General features: G+C 45.3%; 1 protein-coding gene across 1 annotated transcript in view; it reads left to right on the forward strand.

The window, feature by feature from the left end:
* Nucleotides 1-20,903, forward strand: part of VPS13D (vacuolar protein sorting 13 homolog D) — a 225,904-nt gene that overhangs the window by 36,419 nt on the left and 168,582 nt on the right. Inside the window, exons 14-20 of the mRNA XM_073655412.1 lie at nt 3,370-3,374; nt 3,477-3,659; nt 3,750-3,882; nt 8,531-10,744; nt 17,557-17,708; nt 19,233-20,264; nt 20,348-20,438. Of these exons, the coding sequence (XP_073511513.1) occupies nt 3,370-3,374; nt 3,477-3,659; nt 3,750-3,882; nt 8,531-10,744; nt 17,557-17,708; nt 19,233-20,264; nt 20,348-20,438 (3,810 nt within the window). The remainder of the gene's footprint in view (nt 1-3,369; nt 3,375-3,476; nt 3,660-3,749; nt 3,883-8,530; nt 10,745-17,556; nt 17,709-19,232; nt 20,265-20,347; nt 20,439-20,903) is intronic.

Raw genomic sequence — 20,903 nt, forward strand, 5'->3', positions numbered from 1 at the left:
CCCCTCTCTCTCTCTCTGTCCCTCTCTCTCTCTCTTTGTCCCCCTCTCTCTCTCTCTGTCCCCCTCTCTCTCTCTGTCCCCCTCTCTCTCTCTGTCCCCCTCTCTCTCTCTCTCTCTCTGTCCCCCTCTCTCTCTCTCTGTCCCCCTCTCTCTCTCTCTGTCCCCCTCTCTCTCTCTCTGTCCCCCTCTCTCTCTCTCTGTCCCCCTCTCTCTCTCTCTGTCCCCCTCTCTCTCTCTCTGTCCCCCTCTCTCTCTCTCTGTCCCCCCCCTCTCTCTGCCCCCCCCTCTCTCTGTCCCCCCTCTCTCTCTGTCCCCCCTCTCTCTCTGTCCCCCCTCTCTCTCTGTCCCCCCTCTCTCTCTGTCCCCCTCTCTCTCTGTCCCCCTCTCTCTCTGTCCCCCCTCTCTCTCTGTCCCCCCTCTCTCTGTGTCCCCCCCTCTCTCTGTGTCCCCCCCTCTCTCTGTGTCCCCCCTCTCTCTGTGTCCCCCCCTCTCTCTGTGTCCCCCCCTCTCTCTGTGTCCCCCCCTCTCTCTGTGTCCCCCCCTCTCTCTGTGTCCCCCCCTCTCTCTGTGTCCCCCCCTCTCTCTGTGTCCCCCCCTCTCTCTGTGTCCCCCCCTCTCTCTGTGTCCCCCCCTCTCTCTGTGTCCCCCCCTCTCTCTGTGTCCCCCCCTCTCTCTGTGTCCCCCCCTCTCTCTCTGTCCCCCCCCTCTCTCTCTGTCCCCCCCCTCTCTCTCTGTCCCCCCCCCTCTCTCTCTCTGTCCCCCCTCTCTCTCTCTGTCCCCCCTCTCTCTCTCTGTCCCCCCTCTCTCTCTCTGTCCCCCCTCTCTCTCTCTGTCCCCCCTCTCTCTCTCTCTGTCTGCCCCCCTCTCTCTCTCTCTGTCTGCCCCCCTCTCTCTCTCTCTGTCTGCCCCCCTCTCTCTCTCTCTGTCTGCCCCCCTCTCTCTCTCTCTGTCTGCCCCCCTCTCTCTCTCTGTCTGCCCCCCTCTCTCTCTCTCTGTCTGCCCCCCTCTCTCTCTCTCTGTCTGCCCCCCTCTCTCTCTCTCTGTCTGCCCCCCTCTCTCTCTCTCTGTCTGCCCCCCTCTCTCTCTCTCTGTCTGCCCCCCTCTCTCTCTCTCTGTCTGCCCCCCTCTCTCTCTCTCTGTCTGCCCCCCTCTCTCTCTCTCTGTCTGCCCCCCTCTCTCTCTCTCTGTCTGCCCCCCTCTCTCTCTCTCTGTCTGCCCCCCTCTCTCTCTCTCTGTCTGCCCCCCTCTCTCTCTCTCTGTCTGCCCCCCTCTCTCTCTCTCTGTCTGCCCCCCTCTCTCTCTCTCTGTCTGCCCCCTCTCTCTCTCTCTGTCTGCCCCCTCTCTCTCTCTCTGTCTGCCCCCCTCTCTCTCTCTCTGTCTGCCCCCCTCTCTCTCTCTCTGTCTGCCCCCCTCTCTCTCTCTCTGTCTGCCCCCCTCTCTCTCTCTCTGTCTGCCCCCCTCTCTCTCTCTCTGTCTGCCCCCCTCTCTCTCTCTCTGTCTGCCCCCCTCTCTCTCTCTCTGTCTGCCCCCCTCTCTCTCTCTCTGTCTGCCCCCCTCTCTCTCTCTGTCTGCCCCCCTCTCTCTCTCTCTGTCTGCCCCCCTCTCTCTCTCTCTGTCTGCCCCCCTCTCTCTCTCTGTCTGCCCCCCTCTCTCTCTCTCTCTCTCTCTCTGTCTGCCCCCTCTCTCTCTGTCTGCCCCCCTCTCTCTCTCTCTCTCTGTCTGCCCCCTCTCTCTCTCTCTCTGTCTGCCCCCCTCTCTCTCTCTCTGTCTGCCCCCCTCTCTCTCTCTCTGTCTGCCCCCCTCTCTCTCTCTCTCTCTCTCTCTGTCTGCCCCCTCTCTCTCTGTCTGCCCCCCTCTCTCTCTCTCTCTGTCTGCCCCCCTCTCTCTCTCTCTCTCTCTCTCTGTCTGCCCCCTCTCTCTCTGTCTGCCCCCCTCTCTCTCTCTCTCTGTCTGCCCCCCTCTCTCTCTCTCTCTCTCTCTCTCTCTGTCTGCCCCTCTCTCTCTCTCTCTGTCTGCCCCCCTCTCTCTCTCTCTGTCTGCCCCCCTCTCTCTCTGTCTGCCCCTCTCTCTCTGTCTGCCCCTCTCTCTCTCTGTCTGCCCCTCTCTCTCTCTCTGTCTGCCCCCCTCTCTCTCTGTCTGCCCCCCTCTCTCTCTGTCTGCCCCCCTCTCTCTCTCTCTCTCTGTCTGCCCCCCTCTCTCTCTGTCTGCCACCCTCTCTCTCTCTCTCTCTGTCTGCCACCCTCTCTCTCTCTTTCTGTCCCCCTCTCTCTCTCTCTTTCTGCCACCCTCTCTTTCTGTCTCCCTCTCTTTCTGTCCCCCTCTCTCTCTCTTTCTGTCCATCTCTCTCTCTCTTTCTGTCCCTCTCTCTCTCTGTCCCCCTCTCTCTCTCTCTCTCTGTCCCCCTCTCTCTCTCTATCCCCCTATTTATCCCTCTTTTCTTCTTTATCTTCCTGTCTGTCTCTGCATCCCTCTTTCTCTCACCTTATCCATCTCTCCTCTCTCTCGCTTCCTATCCCTCTCTCTCGTCCTCTCATTCCCTCCCTTGCCTCTCATTCTCCCTGTCCATCTTTTTCTTGCTTTGTGTCTCTCAAAATGGTACTCTACCTAGTCGCCTAATCCCTCTATCCCTCTCACTTTCCATTTCTTGCTCTCAGTATCTCCATCTGGCTCTCTGCATATTCCTCTTTCACTCTTTCTCTATCTGTCTTTCCCTTGATTTCTATTACTCTGTCGCCTCATTGGGGGACACAGGACCTTGGGTTATGCTGCTGTCCACTAGGAGGCGACACTATGCTTATCTGAAAAAAAGATAAAGCATTCCCTTGATTTCTATTTTTTCTATACCTCTTTTTTTATCCCATGGTCTCTTACACTTTACTCTCTGCCTCTCCCTTTCACCACCTCTTGCTCTTCATTCTTGACTCTGCCTCTTCATCTCCCTCTCTATCTTTCACTTTGTTATGCTCACTCTTTATTTTTCACCCTCTCCATCTCATGTACGCTGTCACCCGCTTTCTGTCTCTTCCCTGCTTTTCCTCTATACCTCTCTTTTATCTCATGGTCTCTTAATCTTGATCTACCCCTGCTCACCATCTCATTCTACTTGACTCTGGCTCTTCATCTCCATCTTTCACTCTGTTATGCTCACTCTCTATTTTCATGCACTCTATCACCCGCTTTCTCTCTATACCTCTTTTTTTTTTTTGTCTTGGTCTTTTCATCTATACTTTCTATTCCCTTTCTCCATCTCTTGCTCTTTATTCTTGATCTATCTCTCCATCACTCTCTGTTACGCTCACACTCCATATTTCTCTCTCTCCATCTTTTGCTCTCTATATCTCCCGCTTTTTCCCGTTTGTATAATTGCAGACCCAGCATCATGATTCTAGTACCTTACAAAATAACAGGGACCTTGTATGTGAAATGAGACCCTGCGGCAATTCTTCCTCATCAGATACCAGTTCTGACGTGCTGAGCTTTTGCTGCCGGTAGTTGTTCCATACATCATGGAGTCTTTCTCTCTTTCAGGGTTCGGATATCAGTCGGAGCTGGAGCTCAGAGTGGCTGAAGCTGCGAGGAGACAATACAATAAGCTAAAAATACAAACAAAAGCTGAAATTCGTCAAACGATTGATCGGTTACTGGTCGGGGAATTTATTGTAAGTGTTTTGTAGCAATGTCTTGTATTTTACTGGATTAATATTTTCCTATTGCATGTTTTTGTCTGATTTTCTTCTGGTTCTTCTCAGGAAAACAGTCGTCGCTGGACATTGCGTCTTGATATCTGTGCCCCTCAGGTCATCTTTCCTGATGATTTCCTGAGCAAAGATCCAGTTCTAGTAGTGGTGGACTTAGGAAGGATTTTACTAACCAATTCCCAAGGTAGAAAACTTGTATAAGAAATGTTTATTCCATGTGACTTTTCTAATGTGTTCATACATCATATTTTAAGTGCATACATCTGCATATAGGCATCATTTTACTGTCTACAAGCAGAATTCATCTACATAAGTTGAGTAACTTTAAAAATACAATTAACTTCTTATCTTGTACTTATCCTGAGTTACATCCTGTATTATACTCCAGAGCTGCACTCACTATTCTGCTGGTGCAGTCACTGTGTACATACATTACATTACTTATCCTGTACTGATCCTGAGTTACATCCTGTATTATACTCCAGAGCTGCACTCACTATTCTGCTGGTGCAGTCACTGTGTACATACATTACATTACTGATCCTGTACTGATCCTGAGTTACATCCTGTATTATACTCTAGAGCTGCACTCACTATTCTGCTGGTGAGGTCACTCTGTACATACATTACATTACTGATCCTGTACTGATCCTGAGTTACACCCTGTATTATATTCCAGAGCTGCACTCACTATTCTGCTGGTGCGGTCACTGTGTACATACATTACTGATCCTGAGTTACACCCTGTATTATATTCCAGAGCTGCTCTCACTATTCTGCTGGTGGAGTCACTGTGTACATACATTACATTACTTATCCTGTACTGATCCTGAGTTACATCCTGTGTTATACTCCAGAGCTGCACTCACTATTCTGCTGATGCAGTCACTATGTACATACATTACATTACTTATCCTGTGCTGATCCTGAGTTACACCCTGTATTATACTCCAGAGCTGCACTCACTATTCTGCAGGTGGAGTCACTGTGTACATACATTACTTATCCTGTACTGATCCTGAGTTACATCCTGTATTATAATCCAGAGCTGCACTCACTATTCTGCTGGTGCAGTCACTGTGTACATACATTACTGATCCTGAGTTACACCCTGTATTATATTCCAGAGCTGCACTCACTATTCTGCTGGTGGAGTCACTATGTACATACATTACATTACTTATCCTGTGCTGATCCTGAGTTACACCCTGTATTATATTCCAGAGCTGCACTCACTATTCTGCTGGTGCAGTCACTGTGTACATACATTACTGATCCTGAGTTACACCCTGTATTATATTCCAGAGCTGCACTCACTATTCTGCTGGTGGAGTCACTATGTACATACATTACATTACTGATCCTGAGTTACATCCTGTGTTATACTCCAGAGCTGCACTCTCTATTCTGCTGATGCAGTCACTATGTACATACATTACATTACTTATCCTGTACTGATCCTGAGTTACATCCTGTATTATACTCCAGAGCTGCACTCACTATTCTGCAGGTGGAGTCACTGTGTACATACATTACATTACTTATCCTGTACTGATCCTGAGTTACATCCTGTATTATAATCCAGAGCTGCACTCACTATTCTGCTGGTGCAGTCACTGTGTACATACATTACATTACTGATCCTGTACTGATCCTGAGTAACATCCTGTATTATACTCCAGAGCTGCACTCACTATTCTGCTGGTGCAGTCACTGTGTACATACATTACATTACTTATCCTGTACTGATCCTGAGTTACATCCTGTATTATAATCCAGAGCTGCACTCACTATTCTGCTGGTGCACTCACTGTGTGCATACATTACATTACTTATCCTGTACTGATCCTGAGTTACATCCTGTATTATACTCCAGAGCTGCACTCACTATTCTGCTGGTGCAGTCACTGTGTACATACATTACATTACTTATCCTGTACTGATCCTGAGTTACATCCTGTATTATACTCCAGAGCTGCACTCACTATTCTGCTGGTGCAGTCACTGTGTACATACATTACTTATCCTGCACTGATTCTGAGTTACATCCTGTATTATACTCCAGAGCTGCACTCACTATTCTGCTGGTGCAGTCACTGTGTACATACATTACATTACTTATCCTGTACTGATCCTGCGTTACATTCTGTATTATACTCCAGAGCTGCACTCCCTATTCTGCTTGTGCAGTCACTGTATACATATATTACATTTCTTATCCTGTACTGATCCTGAGTTACATCCTGTGTTATACTCCAGAGCTGCACTCACTATTCTGCTGGTGGAGTCACTGTATACATATATTACATTTCTTATCCTGTACTGATCCTGAGTTTCATCCTGTATTATACTCCAGAGCTGCACTCACTATTCTGCTGGTGCAGTCACTGTGTACATACATTACTGATCCTGAGTTACACCCTGTATTATATTCCAGAGCTGCACTCACTATTCTGCTGGTGGAGTCACTGTGTACATACATTACATTACTTATCCTGTACTGATCCTGCGTTACATTCTGTATTATACTCCAGAGCTGCACTCACTATTCTGCTGGTGGAGTCAGTGTACATACATTACATTACGGATCCTGTACTGACCCTGAGTTACATCCTGTATTATACTCCAGAGCTGCACTCACTATTCTGCTGGTGGAGTCACTGTGTACATACATTACATTACTTATCCTGTACTGATCCTGAGTTACCTCCTGTATTATACTCCAGAGCTGCACTCACTATACTGCTTGTGCAGTCACTGTATACATATATTACATTTCTTATCTTGTACTGATCCTGAGTTACATCCTGTATTATACTCCAGAGCTGCACTCACTATTCTGCTGGTGCAGTCACTGTGTACATACATTACAATACTTATCCTGTGCTGATCCTGAGTTGCATCCTGTATTATACTCCAGAGCTGCACTCATTATTCTGCTGGTGCAGTCACTGTGTACATACATTACATTACTGATCCTGTACTGATCCTGAGTTACATCCTGTATTATACTCCACAGCTGCACTCACTATTCTGCTGGTGCAGTCACTGTGTACATACATTACAATACTTATCCTGTGCTGATCTTGAGTTGCATCCTGTATTATACTCCAGAGCTGCACTGACTATTCTGCTGGTGCAGTCACTGTGTACATACATTACAATACTTATCCTGTGCTGATCCTGAGTTGCATCCTGTATTATACTCCAGAGCTGCACTCATTATTCTGCTGGTGCAGTCACTGTGTACATACATTACATTACTGATCCTGTACTGATCCTGAGTTACATCCTGTATTATACTCCAGAGCTGCACTCACTATTCTGCTGGTGCAGTCACTGTGTACATACATTACAATACTTATCCTGTGCTGATCCTGAGTTGCATCCTGTATTATACTCCAGAGCTGCACTCATTATTCTGCTGGTGCAGTCACTGTGTACATACATTACATTACTGATCCTGTACTGATCCTGAGTTACATCCTGTATTATACTCCAGAGCTGCACTCACTATTCTGCTGGTGGAGTCACTGTGTACATACATTACATTACTTATCCTGTACTGATCCTGAGTTACATCCTGTATTATACTCCAGAGCTGCACTCACAATACCTCAGACCCCACAGCTTAAGTTTCCTAGTTTCCCTTATGGGTTCAAAGTCTTCACAAAGTTTGCTCTGGTGATTTACCATCAATGTATTGTTGTGGACTGGTACAGTAATGTGATAAGGTGTTTTGGGTGTGTATCCTACATGAAGTTGTTTGCCTGCGTTTAATATTCTGATGACCAGCAGAAGTATGAATGCTGCTCTGCAGTATAATTCAGACTGTAACTTAAAATCAGCACAGGATAACTAATTTTAAATTTTATGATCAAATGTGATCAGATCTGAAATTGAAAGGGGAAACACAAAGTTGCATGCTCAGGTGCACAGTGGATTAAATGATAAGACGCTTGCTGGGTATGAGGCATCTGCTCCTTTCGGCTGTGCAGCATAGTTTCTCCCCTCTTGATGTTAGAGTGGGTAGAAGAGAGGGGCTGAATTAACCCATTTAACCTTTAGACTGCTATATTGAAACAGTTTTCATCTTTCTGAGGATGTTCAACTACACCTCTACTACTGCTACTCCTTAATAGGTGGGGGTTTAAGTGTGCCGCGGGGTAACATTAAAAGTTTCCTGATCATACACCTTTCTAAAATGCTCTCCAGTATGAAGCAATCTTTAAAAGTGCTGTTGGTAGAGGGTCTGTCAGTGGCCACCTTTGCTGCTCTAAAATGGCTACTATGGACAGACGCAAGTCCTCTGTTTACCAGATTCCAGGGGTTTCTCTGGCCTTTACCCATTAACCCCTGGCCGGTGGTGGAGGTTGACAGAAAGAATGGTCCAGTAGCCAGGTTAGAAACAGGAGGTCGGTGCAGGGACAAAATCGCAAGGCTGGAGAGTAGTTAAAAAAAAACTAGCCAAGGTCAAAATCTGAAATATTCTCTGGGAATATAAGCAAGAATGTAGAAGTTCACTGAAGCTAGTCAAGTTATAACTGGCAGTGAACTGCAGGATGTCAGGAGCTTAAATAGCTTGCAGACCAACTCAGTCCACACAGCAGAGAGGGGAGCAGAAGTTAACACTAGATCTCCTAACCCTGATAGAACTACAAGTTTCAGAGGACACGGAACTAGAGTGTTCTCCTTGCATTATCTACAATGAGAGTGCAGTGCCACCCGCTGACAGAAGCAGATTCAGGTGTCACACATGTAATCATGTTATATTTATTTATCTATGTGGCACATCAATGACAACGTGCTTCTTTTTGCTTTTTGTCTTCCAGACCACTGCAAGCAAAAACTTTTAGATAAGTTTTCTGCTGAAACAAATGACATAAGCGATGACGAGTATAAAACCCCTCTAGCAACACCTACCAACAGTCCTCCGCCAGAGATGGATGTCAAAACCGGGGTGGACACGTCTAGTGGCAGTGGAACAGAGCTGAGCGAGGAGCAGTTAGAAGCCTATTTACTAAGCAATAAAATGTATGAAAAATACACACTGTCATTTAAGGACTTGCAGATCATGGTCGGACACGTGAAAGACAATTGGAAACATATCCAAGACAATGAAGTTGGTCCAACCCATGTTGTGGAAAAGTTCAACGTCCATTTACAACTGGAGCGGAGACTGATCTACACCTCGGATCCTCAGTACCCTGGCGCCGTGCTTTCTGGTACCCTGCCAGATCTGAAAATTCATGTTAACGAGGACAAGATATTCGCTTTAAGAAAATGCTTAACAAGCTTGTCCAATTCTGAGAACAAAACAGCAGATAATATGATCCTCAGGAAGGAGAAGATATTTCTTGATACTGAGAACCATGGAAGGATGCCGGACTCTGTCATGAACCTGACGCAGAGCATTGTCACTCTGGAGCAGCACACCAGAGAAGTTCTTGTGGAGTCCAAGCTTCTCTTAGCCGAGTTTAAGATTAATTACATGCAGCTCGGCGTAGAAAGCTGTGGCCGCTATATTTCACTTCTTAAAGTCTTCGGCTCTAACGCACATTTTGTAAAGAGACCCTACGATGCCGAGGTTTCTCTGACTGTCCACGGTCTACTCATGGTGGACACCATGCAGACGTATGGATCGGACTTCGATCTTCTGATGGCCTCTCACAAAAACCTGTGTTTAGATGCCCCAACCGGAAGTCTGAGAGAAAGCCGGGCACAGTCTCCAGTGTCTGATACTAATGAATTTTCACCCTCTAATTCATGCCCGAGCCAAAATAAGTATAACTCGCTCGAAAACATCACCTTAAAAGATCAAGAATCTCTTATAAAGATTGAATATCAGTTTGTGAGCTCGGAGTGTCCATCAATGAATTTGGACAGCTCCTTGCAAGTAATGACTGTTCAGGTGAACAACCTAGACATCATCCTTAACCCCGAAACAATTGTAGAACTCATTGCTTTTCTTCAGAAGTCTTTTCCCCGAGATAATGACGATATTAGTCCTCAGCCTTTAAAAGTTGACTTTGAGAACAATTATAGTAAGCAGGAGACTTACCAGTCAACTTATGAGCAGAACACCCAAGTAGCCATCGACATTAATAGGTTAAACATTCTTCTCTTTAGGACAGTTGCCATGCCCGATGGGAATAACAGTGGGCGGAAGATTGCCACTGCCAGCGTAGGTGGAACTAAGGTCAATCTGGCCCTAGGGAGTCGATTTTCTGTGAATGGTTCTCTTGGTTGCCTTCAGCTAATGGACCTAGCACAAGATTCTTCTAAAAACCAATATGTGATTAGTATAGGCAATACCTCGGCTTCTGAGAGCCAAGGAAGTGATGCAGATTGCTTTGAAGGCTTTTTTGTGCGAGGAGATGCAACTTATGTTCCAATGGAGGCCTTAAATTTTACATTTATCGAGCAATCCAAGGAAGAATTTGCCCTGAACCTTAACATGGCTTCTTTACACTATAACCATTCAGCCAAGTTCCTAAAAGAGCTGACCCTATCAATGGACGAGCTAGAAGATAACTTTCGTAACATGCTGAAGACAGCGGCCTCCAAAGTGTCTTCTGTACTCGCCACCAAAACCGCAGAGTATAGCGAGATGGTTTCTTTATTTGAAACACCCCGTAAACTTCGGGACACCAATCTGTATGAGACGGATGAATACGATGGACCCTGTCCCGTCAATGTCAAAACCGAACCGGTAAAACTTATTCTAAATATCAACATTGAGTCTCCCATTGTGTCCATACCTCGTAGTCCTGGAAGTCCTGAGCTTCTGGTTGGTCATCTAGGGCAAATATTTATTCAAAATTTTGTATCGGATGATGAGCAGTCAAGAAGCGACAGGTTACATGTTGAAATCAAGGATATTAAGCTCTACTCGTTGAATAGTAGCGTTCTCACTGGACGCAAAGATCTCCAGTGCCCAGAACAAGAGTCTTCACGGCCGATGTCCTGCTCTGCTAGTGTCAGCAGTCAGGAAGAAGCACATTTCACCCGCAGTGATTTCTTTGAATCTCTGCAAAAGAATCAAGGTGAGCTGCCATTAATAATGCTTATAGACATATCGTAGTTACACTGTGCAGGAATTGTATTAACAGATTTCATGAGGACAGTGCAGGTCTAAGGAACAGGCCCAGGAGCCGAGCCTGCTGTATACCGCACACTTGCCAGCTGTGTTATGCAACCGGCACCTGCCTCTAACCACAGTGATCGGAGCTAGTCTTCTACAGCTTGATGGGCTGAAAAAGAGGGGAAAAAAACTTGCGGGGCTCTGAAAATGGTGACACCGACCAAATTTATTTTTATACAATTCACTTTTTTTTTTTTTTAAAGCCACTAAAATAATTAAAAAAAATATATATAAATTTGGTATTGCTAAAAATTAAAATTGGCAACGACCTTAGAGGAACTGTCACATGATCAGAAGTGGCCAGTTTTTGTTCTTATCTTATTCCCACATCTCCCCTGATTATTATTATTTTTTTTAAATCTGCCATACGACACCAGAGATATGGGCCTTTTTTTGGTGTGCTAATTTTTATAGTCTTTACTAAGGGGGCGTAGTTTGTTGAATCCTCTGGGGCGTGTTTTTACCTTGCTCTGCATAATTACCCTGTGAGCCACGTCCCCTTAGTAAAGGCCAACAAAATTAGCACTAAATAAAAGCCTCATATCTCAGGAACCGTATGGAGGATTTAAAAAAAACCTCAGCAAAATTTCTTTAAGAAAAGTTCTTTTTACGTGATTAAAGTTTCCCTCCAGGCATTTACGTGCGCTCTGAACAGTTTCTAAGAGAACCATATTGGTCCCCAGAAATATTCTGCATGGATCCTATTCTAGTTAGTAGGATCTGTGCACAATACTTGTGGCCAATGTCTGATTTAGGGCCCGCTCCCACTTGCAATTAAATTGGACTAATGCAATCCGATTTAAAAATCAGGGTGTGTTGAGAACATGCTTGGAGCGGCATTTTTACTACTACAGGCCTCCTAAGTGCATTAAATTAGCACTGCACTTATGTTTAGATATTTCTGCACCTCTTAATTGGATTGTAGTAGTTAAAAAGGACATAGTCATGGCCAAAAGTGTTGGCACCCTTGGAATTGTTCCAGAAAATGAAGTATTTCTCTCAAAACATTATTGCAATTACACATGTTTTGTTATACACATGTTTGTTTCCTTTGTGTGTATTGGAACTACGCAAAGAAACTGAGAAAAAAAAGGCAAATTGGACATAATTTCACACAAAACCTCAAAAGAGGGCCCTACAAAATTGTTGCCACCTTTCAAAAATTGTGGGTAAACAACTTTATTTCAAGCATGTGATGCTCGTTCAGATTCATCTGTGGCAAGTAACAGGTGTGGGCAACATGAAAATCACACCTGAAACCAGATAAAAAGGGGAGAAGTTGACTCAATCTTTGCATTGTGTGTCTGTGTGTGCCACACTAAGCACGGAGAACAGAAAGAGGAGAAGAGAACTGTCTGAGGACCTGAGAACCAAAATTGTTGAACAATATCAACAATCTCAAGGTTACAAATCCATCTTCAGAGATCTTGATGCTCCTTTGTCCACGGTGCGCAACATAATCAAAAAGGTTACAACCCATGGCTGTGTAGCTAATCTCCCTGGATGTGGACGATAGAGAAAAATTGATGAAAGGTTGCAACGCAGGATAGTCCAGATGGCGGATAAGCAGTCCCAATCAAGTTCCGAAGAAACTCAAGCTGTCCTGCAGGCTCCGGGTGCATTAATGTCGGCGAGAACTATCCATCGACAATTGAATGAAATGAAACACTATGGCAGGAGATACAGGAGGACCCCACTGCTGACACAGACATAGAAAAGCTAGACTGCAGTTTGTCAAAATGTAAGTGAGTAACCCAAAATCCTTCTGGGAAAGCGTCTTGTGGACAGATGAGACTGAGAAAGAGCAATTTGGTAAAGCACACCATTCTACTGCTTACAGAAAACAGAATGAGGCTTACAAAGAAAAGAACACAGTACCTACAGTCAAATATAGTGGAGGTTCAAATATGTTTTTTTGTTGTTTTGCTGCTTCTGGCACTGGGTGCCTTGACTGTGTGCAAGGCATCATAAAATCTAAAGATTACCAAAGGATTTTGGGTGGCAGTGTAGTGCCCAGTGTCAGAAAGCTGGGTTTGCGTCCTAGCTCATGGGTCTTCCAGCAGGACAATGACCCCAAACATACTTCAAGAAGCCCCCAGAAATGGATGGAAACAAAGCGTTGGAGAGTTCTGAAGTGGCAGCAATGAGTCCGGGTCTAATTCCCATTGATCACCTGTGGAGAGATCTTGTAATTGCTGTTGGGAGAAGACGCCTTCTCATATGAGAGACCTGGAGCAGTTTGCAAAAGAAAAGTCATCCAAAATTCCAGGTGAGAGGTGTAAGAAGCTTGTTGATGGTTATAGGAAGCGATTGATTGCAGTTATTTATTCCTAAGAGTGTGCAACCAAATATTAAGTTGAGGGTGCCAACAATTTTGTCCGGCTCGTTTTTGGGGTTTTCTGTGAAATTATGTACAATTTGCTTTTTTTTCTCTGTTTTTTTTGGGTTGTTCCAATACACACAAAGGAAATAAATGTGTATAACAAAACATGTGTAATTGTAATAATGTTCTGGGAGAAATACTTCATTTTCTGGAACAATTTCAAGGGTGCCAACACTTTCGGCCATGACTGTATCACTTGCTCTAAAACATTGAGTTGAATATCTTGCAAAAATCCCTGCGTTCCTCTGATTCTGCTGCTCTTTTCCATTTTGTGCTGCGTCACTCCATTGCAGAGTTATTCACATTTGCTTCTTCTGGTGCGCAGTATGGGAAATCTCTGCTTGTAGTGCAACTGGGCGTTTCTTCACAATCTTCTGTGGGGATGCGCGTCTTCCCTCTCCATCCTGGACGCTGTCTAGCTGTGATTGACAGCGTCTGGAAGGGAAGGGTGAAAACGCCTTGAGTCCCTGTTGCTAGCTGAAAAGTGGCAGCACATGTGTGAGACCTCTCTCCTAAAATAGAGGTTGTCCACTACTTTTACATTGACGACCTAGCCTTAGGATAGGTCATCAGTGTCTGATCGGTCTTGTTCCGACACCCGGCAGTCCCGCTGATCAGCTGTTAGCGGTGTCGGTGGCAGTCCGGAAGTACTCACTTGCGGAGCTGGCCATCTTCTGATAGTGGCCGCTGCAGGGTACTGTACATCTGTCTCCTATTGATTTGAATTGAAGGCCGATGTGTAGTACCCTACTTTGGCCACTATTAGAAGATGGCCAGCTCCGCAAGTGAGTACTTCCGGCCACCGGAACAGCTGTGTCGGTGCGGACCCCGAACTTTATTGTTCAGGTTCGTCCATCTCTATTGATGACCTATCCTTATGATAGGTCATCAATGACTGATCGGTCAGGGTCCTATACTTCCTCAGGAAGTATGTGTTACTGTTCGGGTTCGGCAGCCCGAACATCGTCTGTTTTCCATGCTGTCCTCTGCATGGCAGCGCGGGAAACGGGCTGTGATCTGTGGTTAGATCATTACCGCCAGTCAGAGTGCTGCGGGATCATGATGTCAGCGTGAGCCCGTAGCTGTAACTGACTGTGACCAGCATTAAAAAGCTTACCGCTGGTCACAGGTGTCATCTGATAAGAGTACTACTCCCATCAGCCTATGCCTGCTGTCACTGATATCAGCGAGAGCAGGCGCCACTGATGGGAGTATTCAACAGCTGGCGCCTTTGCTCCAAGTAAAAAAAAAAATGAAATCCATAAATAGTGAAATAAAAAAAAAAATCATTATACTCACCTTAACACCTAATCCCCAATGTCATTGTCACCTGTAAAATATAAAAATGAATAATCCACCATAATACTCACCTGTTCGCCCTGAAGATAATCCACTGGACTGTTCTTCCCGGCAGTAGGCTTACACGGTCAGGAGCGTAATCGTTCCTGCAGTGTATAGTGCTGTGCTGCGGTAAGAAACTTCACCGGAGTTCATCAGCTGATGAACTCCTGTGAACTTTCTCATCGCAGCACAGCGCTATACACTGACAAGGGGGCGATTACGCTCCTCTGTCAGTGTGAGCCTGCTGCGCTGGAGAGTAGTCACATAAGTTACTGCTCTCCATGTCATCCGGATCGTCATGGAACAGTATGGATTACCTTCACTTCGGACAGGTGAGGGATATTTTTTTTTTTTGGCTTCAGTGATTAGGTATTAGGTGAGTATAAATTAGCTTTTTTATTTTTTACAGAGGACAATGACTTCAAGGATTAGACTTTGGGTGAGTAGAACTGTGTTTTTTTATTTTTAAATAAATGTGTAAAACCGTGTGGACTTTTATTTCAAATAAAGGATTTTTTTCATGCTGTGTCTTTATTTACAATCTTTTACTATGGGGTTAGTAATGGGGGTGTTTTATAGATGCCTCTCCATTACTAATCCCTGGGCTTCATGTCTGCTGCCAATACAAGGCTGACATGAAACCCAACCCTATTACCCCACATGGTGGCCTAATGGCCCCTTCCTAGGCTATTAGTATCAGCCCGCCGCTGTTTTTTTTTCTCCTTTGCTGGTTAGTGAATATAGGGGGGCCACACATCAATTTTTTTTGGGTGGGGGGTCTCCTGTATAATAACCAGTTAAGGCAAAGCCAACAGCTAACAGCTGATATTAATAGACTGGGAACCCTTAGGGCTATTGTCCTGTTCCCAGAATATTAGCATCAGCTCCCAGCCTTTGACTTTCCCTCTGCTGATTATGAAAATTACGTGGGATACACACCCAAGGTAACCTTAGTGCTGGTGTTCCAGCAGCTGGAAACGCCAGTAACCTTAAAGGGGTTGTCCAGTCAAAACTGTTAAGTCTGCAGTCACTCTGTGTGACTGCAGTCTTATGAATCCCCCCAGTGCTTCCACTGTACACTGCGAGGGTTTGCCGCTTTAACACCCGGTAACTTAGAGTATGTACGAGTTATACATACTCCTGGCCAGTGAACGCCGCTTCACTCTCCATACACTTGTATGGAGCGAGGACGCGCTCTCTAGTCTGCCACATCCACTAGACGGCTATGTCACTAGACGGGGAGTGGCATCAGCTCAATACAAGTGTATGGAACGAGGCCGCACCCACTGGCCGGGGGTATGTATAACTCATATACATACCCTCTGATCCCTAGTCAGAAACCGGCGAATCCCCGCAGAGAATAGTGCGTGCGCTGGGGGGGATTCATAAGACTGCAGTCACACTGAGTGTTAACTGCAGACTTATTGGTTTTGACTGAACAACCCCTTTAAAATGCCCCTCAAAGTTTCCCATGAGGTTTCCAGGCTTCACAGCTGTCAGGAGAACCTATGGCTTTGAACTCTGGTGAAAAGTTACCTGAGTTCAAGCCACCGGGTCTCACGGTAGCTCTAGTGCTGGACTGTTGAATGTCAGAGTACCAAGTGTCGGACGGATGCTGAGTGCAGCTCACATCATTGTCGCCTGTTCTCCCTGATATCAGAGCGACCAGATGACAATGATGGGAGCTGTAGTCAGCACTCGCGGTGTGCATTATGTGTAATATATAGAGTGGGCTCCCACTAATTATTCTTATTTAGCAGAGGAAAATCCACTCTCAGGTGGCTGATATTACTAGCCAGCTCACAGCTGTTTTATTAGCATTTACTGGCTAGTTTATAGGGGGTCCCCCTATAAATTCTAACCATCAAAGGCTAAACAGACAGCTGTGGGCTGATATTAATAGCCAGGGAAAGGGCTATGGATACTAGCCCCCTCTGAGGCTAATGACATCAGCCCTCAGTGGCCCCAGAAATGGCGCATCAATAAGATGCGCTAAATCTGTCGCTTCGCCTCGCCTCATCCCACTTGACCTGGTGCGGTGGCAAGTGTGTTAATAGGGTTGGGGTTCATTTCAGCCTTGTAGCCATAAAGCCCAGGGGCTAGTAAGGGAGAGGCGTCTATAAGACGTTCCCATTACTAACCCCATAGTAAAAGTTTGGAAATAAAGACACAGCATGAAAAAATCTTTTTTTAGAATAAAAGTCCACATGGTTTTACACATTTATTTAAAAAAAAAAGTTAGGCGAGTATAAACGCCTAATCCATTGAAGCCATTGTCCCCTGTAAAAAAAAAAAAGAAAAAAAAAAGCCAAAAATAAAAAAAAAAACATATCCCTCGCCTGTCCGAAGTGAAGATAATCCATACTGTCTCACGACCATCCGGATGACATGGAGAGCAGACACATCAGCAGTCGCTAATGTGACTGCTCTCCAGGACAGCAGGTTCACATTAACACAGGAGCGTAATCGCATAGTATACTCTCAGCAGCCGACACTTGTAACCAGCGGTAAGCTTTATACCACCAGTCATAGTCACAGCTGCGGGCTCACGCTGACATCTGACAGTGTGATCCCGTAGTGCTCTGACCGGTGCTAACTATATAACCGCCAATCAAAGACCCTGTTTCCTGCACTGTCACGCTGATGACAGCGCAGGAAACCATGGATGTTCAGGCCCTCATTTTATATGAATGGGGTTCAGGTTTGAGTTCGGGTACCGTTCTGGTACCCGAACAGAACATTTTATAGATGTTCGTCCAGACCTGAACATCCACGAATTCGCCCATCACTAGTCATCAATGCTAACAACCTCTTTAAGGAAGTAGACAAGGGTACTCATCCTTACAGATGTGCATCCATTTCCCAGCAAGAATCGGGGATACGCCAGGGACGGACGCCGCTTTCTCCAATAATGCTAAAAAATATGTGGATTTCCTTGTCCTGTATGAAATGATCTCCAGCTTTGTAACATGACGTGTTCTGCTATTCAGCTTTCCATATACTACACAACACAACCATACAGTTTAAAATGGAGAAGTTCAATATCGAACGCTACTGTGAACTCCCCTTTCCCTACGCTGACGACTCTTTAGAGGTGGGAAGCATTCTGAAGATCGAGGGAAATTTTGTCAATAATGTTCAGGTAAGTTGATAAATGATAAAGTAACTTGTAGAAAAAAATGTGAATGGCAAAAACTGCTTATTTTCTATACTTTCATGTCACAAAGAACCTATTCAAAAGCATGGTCTTGCTACCTTCACCCTCCACAAGAGGCTGCAATTGTTTTTTTTTGCACATACCAATCTGAAATATCCAGGAACTTTCCCGAGTCTCCCGCTCAGTAATTTATTATTTTCAGTGGGCACTTCCTTTTCTTCAGCATTCTGCCAGCACTACAGGTGCTGTAAATTACTTTTATCTCACTTCCCAGCATGCATTGCTCCTGACATTGTGCACTGACATGAAAGCCTGCCAATTTGTTTTGCCTGTATGCAGTTTGATGGAGAGGAGGTGCAGAAAGACTAAGACCCTTTCCCAGTTCTGGGAAGTCTATCTTCGCTTATTATTTTTCATTTGTTACTACAGAATATAAATTATACCTGACAACAAACCGCAAGGGGAAGGGAGACACGTATTGGTCCACACCTTGGAGTAGTTTTTCAGGAGTACAACAAAATTATCAAATGACATCAAGTTTGTGTAGAAGTACAGCGACTGTTAAAGGGGTTGCCCAGGCAGAAATTATTGGGATAAATGGATAAATCCATGGGATAAGTCAGCAATATGAGATCGGTGGGTAATGTGACACCCGGCACCCCCACTGATCAGCTGAAAACAGCTCCAGTGGATGTAAAAGTGCTCCTGCAGAACATCTTGTAGTCCTTTTGAATAGGAGCTGTTCTGCAGCACCCAGCAACAGCCGCTACACACTGAATGAAGCTATGCTGAGCACCCAGCAATAGCTGCTACACACTGAATGATGCTATGCTGAGCACCCAGCAATAGCCGCTACACACTGAATGATGCTATACTGAGCACCCAGCAACAGCTGTTACGCTCTGCATGATGCTATGCTGAGCACCCAGCAACAGCTGTTACGCTCTGAATGATGCTATGCTGAGCACCCAGCAACAGCCGCTACACACTGAATGATGCTATGCTGAGTCGCTCCTTTCAACTTGTTTAGGTCTGGCAGCCGCTAGCATCAGCAGATCAGTGGAAGTGTCGGATGTTGGACCCCCACTGATCAATATTTTCTGCCCGAACAACCCCTTTAAGTTACTACTTCAGATAAGTATAGGTTTCTCCGGCACTTGACTACCTTTCTCAGTGCAGATCTAAGAACAGAACAGCAGGGTACTTGCATGAAGTTCCACTCCATTCAGCTTCTCCTGCCCGTGGTCCTGCAATCAGGGGTAAAGCAAGTCCGAGCTCAGCTGTCATTAGACAGTGATGCCCCCACACAAAGGCGGCACAGGACACCCAAGCAGTGTCGTCATAACGTACTGTTGTATAATAAGTCTCCTTAAGGGCTGGCCCTAAGGGATTGAGTTATTCACACAGGTGATCACTTTTAATAATGGGAATAACTTTTTAATATTGTTCCTGCAGAGACTTTTTTTTTTCTATTTGGGAAGCTTCTGACCTGTGTACTCTGTTATACAGGTGGTCCTAGCCAAACACGTATACGAGCAGGTCCTGCAGACCCTCGATAACCTGGTGTATAGTGAAGATGTGAACAAACTGCCGCTAAGCTCTGCAGCCCTATCCAGTCCTCTGATGCCAGAAAAACATCTTAGTAAGGGCACCGATGCCTTTAATGATCAGAGAGAGAGGCACGTGTTCGACACGCACAGCTTCAGGTCTCTGTCCAGCAAATCGGTTTCCAATCATGAGAAGACGCCATTTACTCAGATTCAAGCAAATTTTCGGATCTCGGAACTGCAGATCCAGCTCAGCGGGGATCTCACTCTCGGTGCCCAAGGCTTAGTAAGTTTGAAGTTTCAAGACTTTGACATTGAGTTCAATAAAGATCATCCCCACACACTAGCTATACAGATTGCATTACGCTCGCTCCTCATGGAAGATCTTCTGGAAAAGAACCCAGATTCAAAGTACAAGAATCTCATGGTGTCAAGGGGAGCACCTAAACCTTCCAGCTTAGCCCATAAAGAGTATTTGTCACAATCGTGTCCTTTAGTGTCTCACGTGGAGTATCCAGACATGCCAAGGTCTTTACCTTCTCACATGGAGGAAGCTCCAAATGTCTTCCAGTTATACCAGAGACCATCGTGTCCTTCTCGTAAGAAGCCAAGTGAGGAGCTAGATTCCGAATACCCATTGACTCCACCACCTTCTCCTACATCTGAGAGATCAAAGGCATCTTACATGAAGGACTGTTTTGACGATTCATTGGTTCATATAAATGTTTTCCTGGTGGATCAAAAGCATCCGGAGTTCTTTTCGAAGTACAAACGCATCAATCGGAGCGTGAATGTGGATTTTAACTGCTTGGACGTATTGGTAACCCTGCAAACATGGGTGGTGATTTTGGACTTTTTTGGAATCGGATCGACAGCTGACAACCACGCTTTAAAGCCTGAATCTGCAGATGTCAGACAGTCAGTGTGGTCTGAGGCAAACACAACCAGCAGTCCTGCCGTGCAGGAACACACCAACACAAAGATGGATCTGAAGGTACGAGAAGGGATAAGTAACTAATGCCATGGTATTGTGTCCTGTATGATGTGCAAACCAACCAATAATGTCTTTTGTCTTAGGTTCACGCGCTTTCACTAGTCCTGAAGAAGACCTCTAGTGAACTGGCTAAAGCAAGTGTATCCAAGCTCACTACCCATCTTGAAAATATTGGTGAGATATTGGCTCTCAGTATATGTTTTGTGTTGTTAAGAGGACCCATCATCTCTCCTGACATGTCTAAGTCAATGGTGTATTGTCCATGAAAAAACAATTTTGCAGCATGTTTTACCATTCCTCTGTTATTTCCTCTGGCACAGTGTTAGGCCCTATCAGCTGTCTTCAGTTGCTTGGAACTGTATGGATAAATTGACAGCTGGGCGTTGCCATTTCCTATCAAGTTGAAAGGAAATGGCAACACCCAGTTGTTAAATTATCCATACAGTTCCAACTAACTGAAGACAGCTGGACAATACAGAATTTTGAAATATACTTATCATTTTTTTATGTCTTATATAAAGATATATACAGTACTGTGCAAAAGTTGTAGACAGATGTGGGGAAAATGCTGCAAAGTAAGAAAGCTTGCAAAAATAAAAGTTTTAATAGTTTATTTTAATCAATTAACAAAATGCAAAG

Source organism: Phyllobates terribilis, unplaced genomic scaffold, assembly GCF_046119375.1.
Source record: "Phyllobates terribilis strain yellow unplaced genomic scaffold, ASM4611937v1 Scaffold_12__6_contigs__length_324123572, whole genome shotgun sequence".
Classification (NCBI taxonomy): Eukaryota; Metazoa; Chordata; class Amphibia; order Anura; family Dendrobatidae; genus Phyllobates; species Phyllobates terribilis.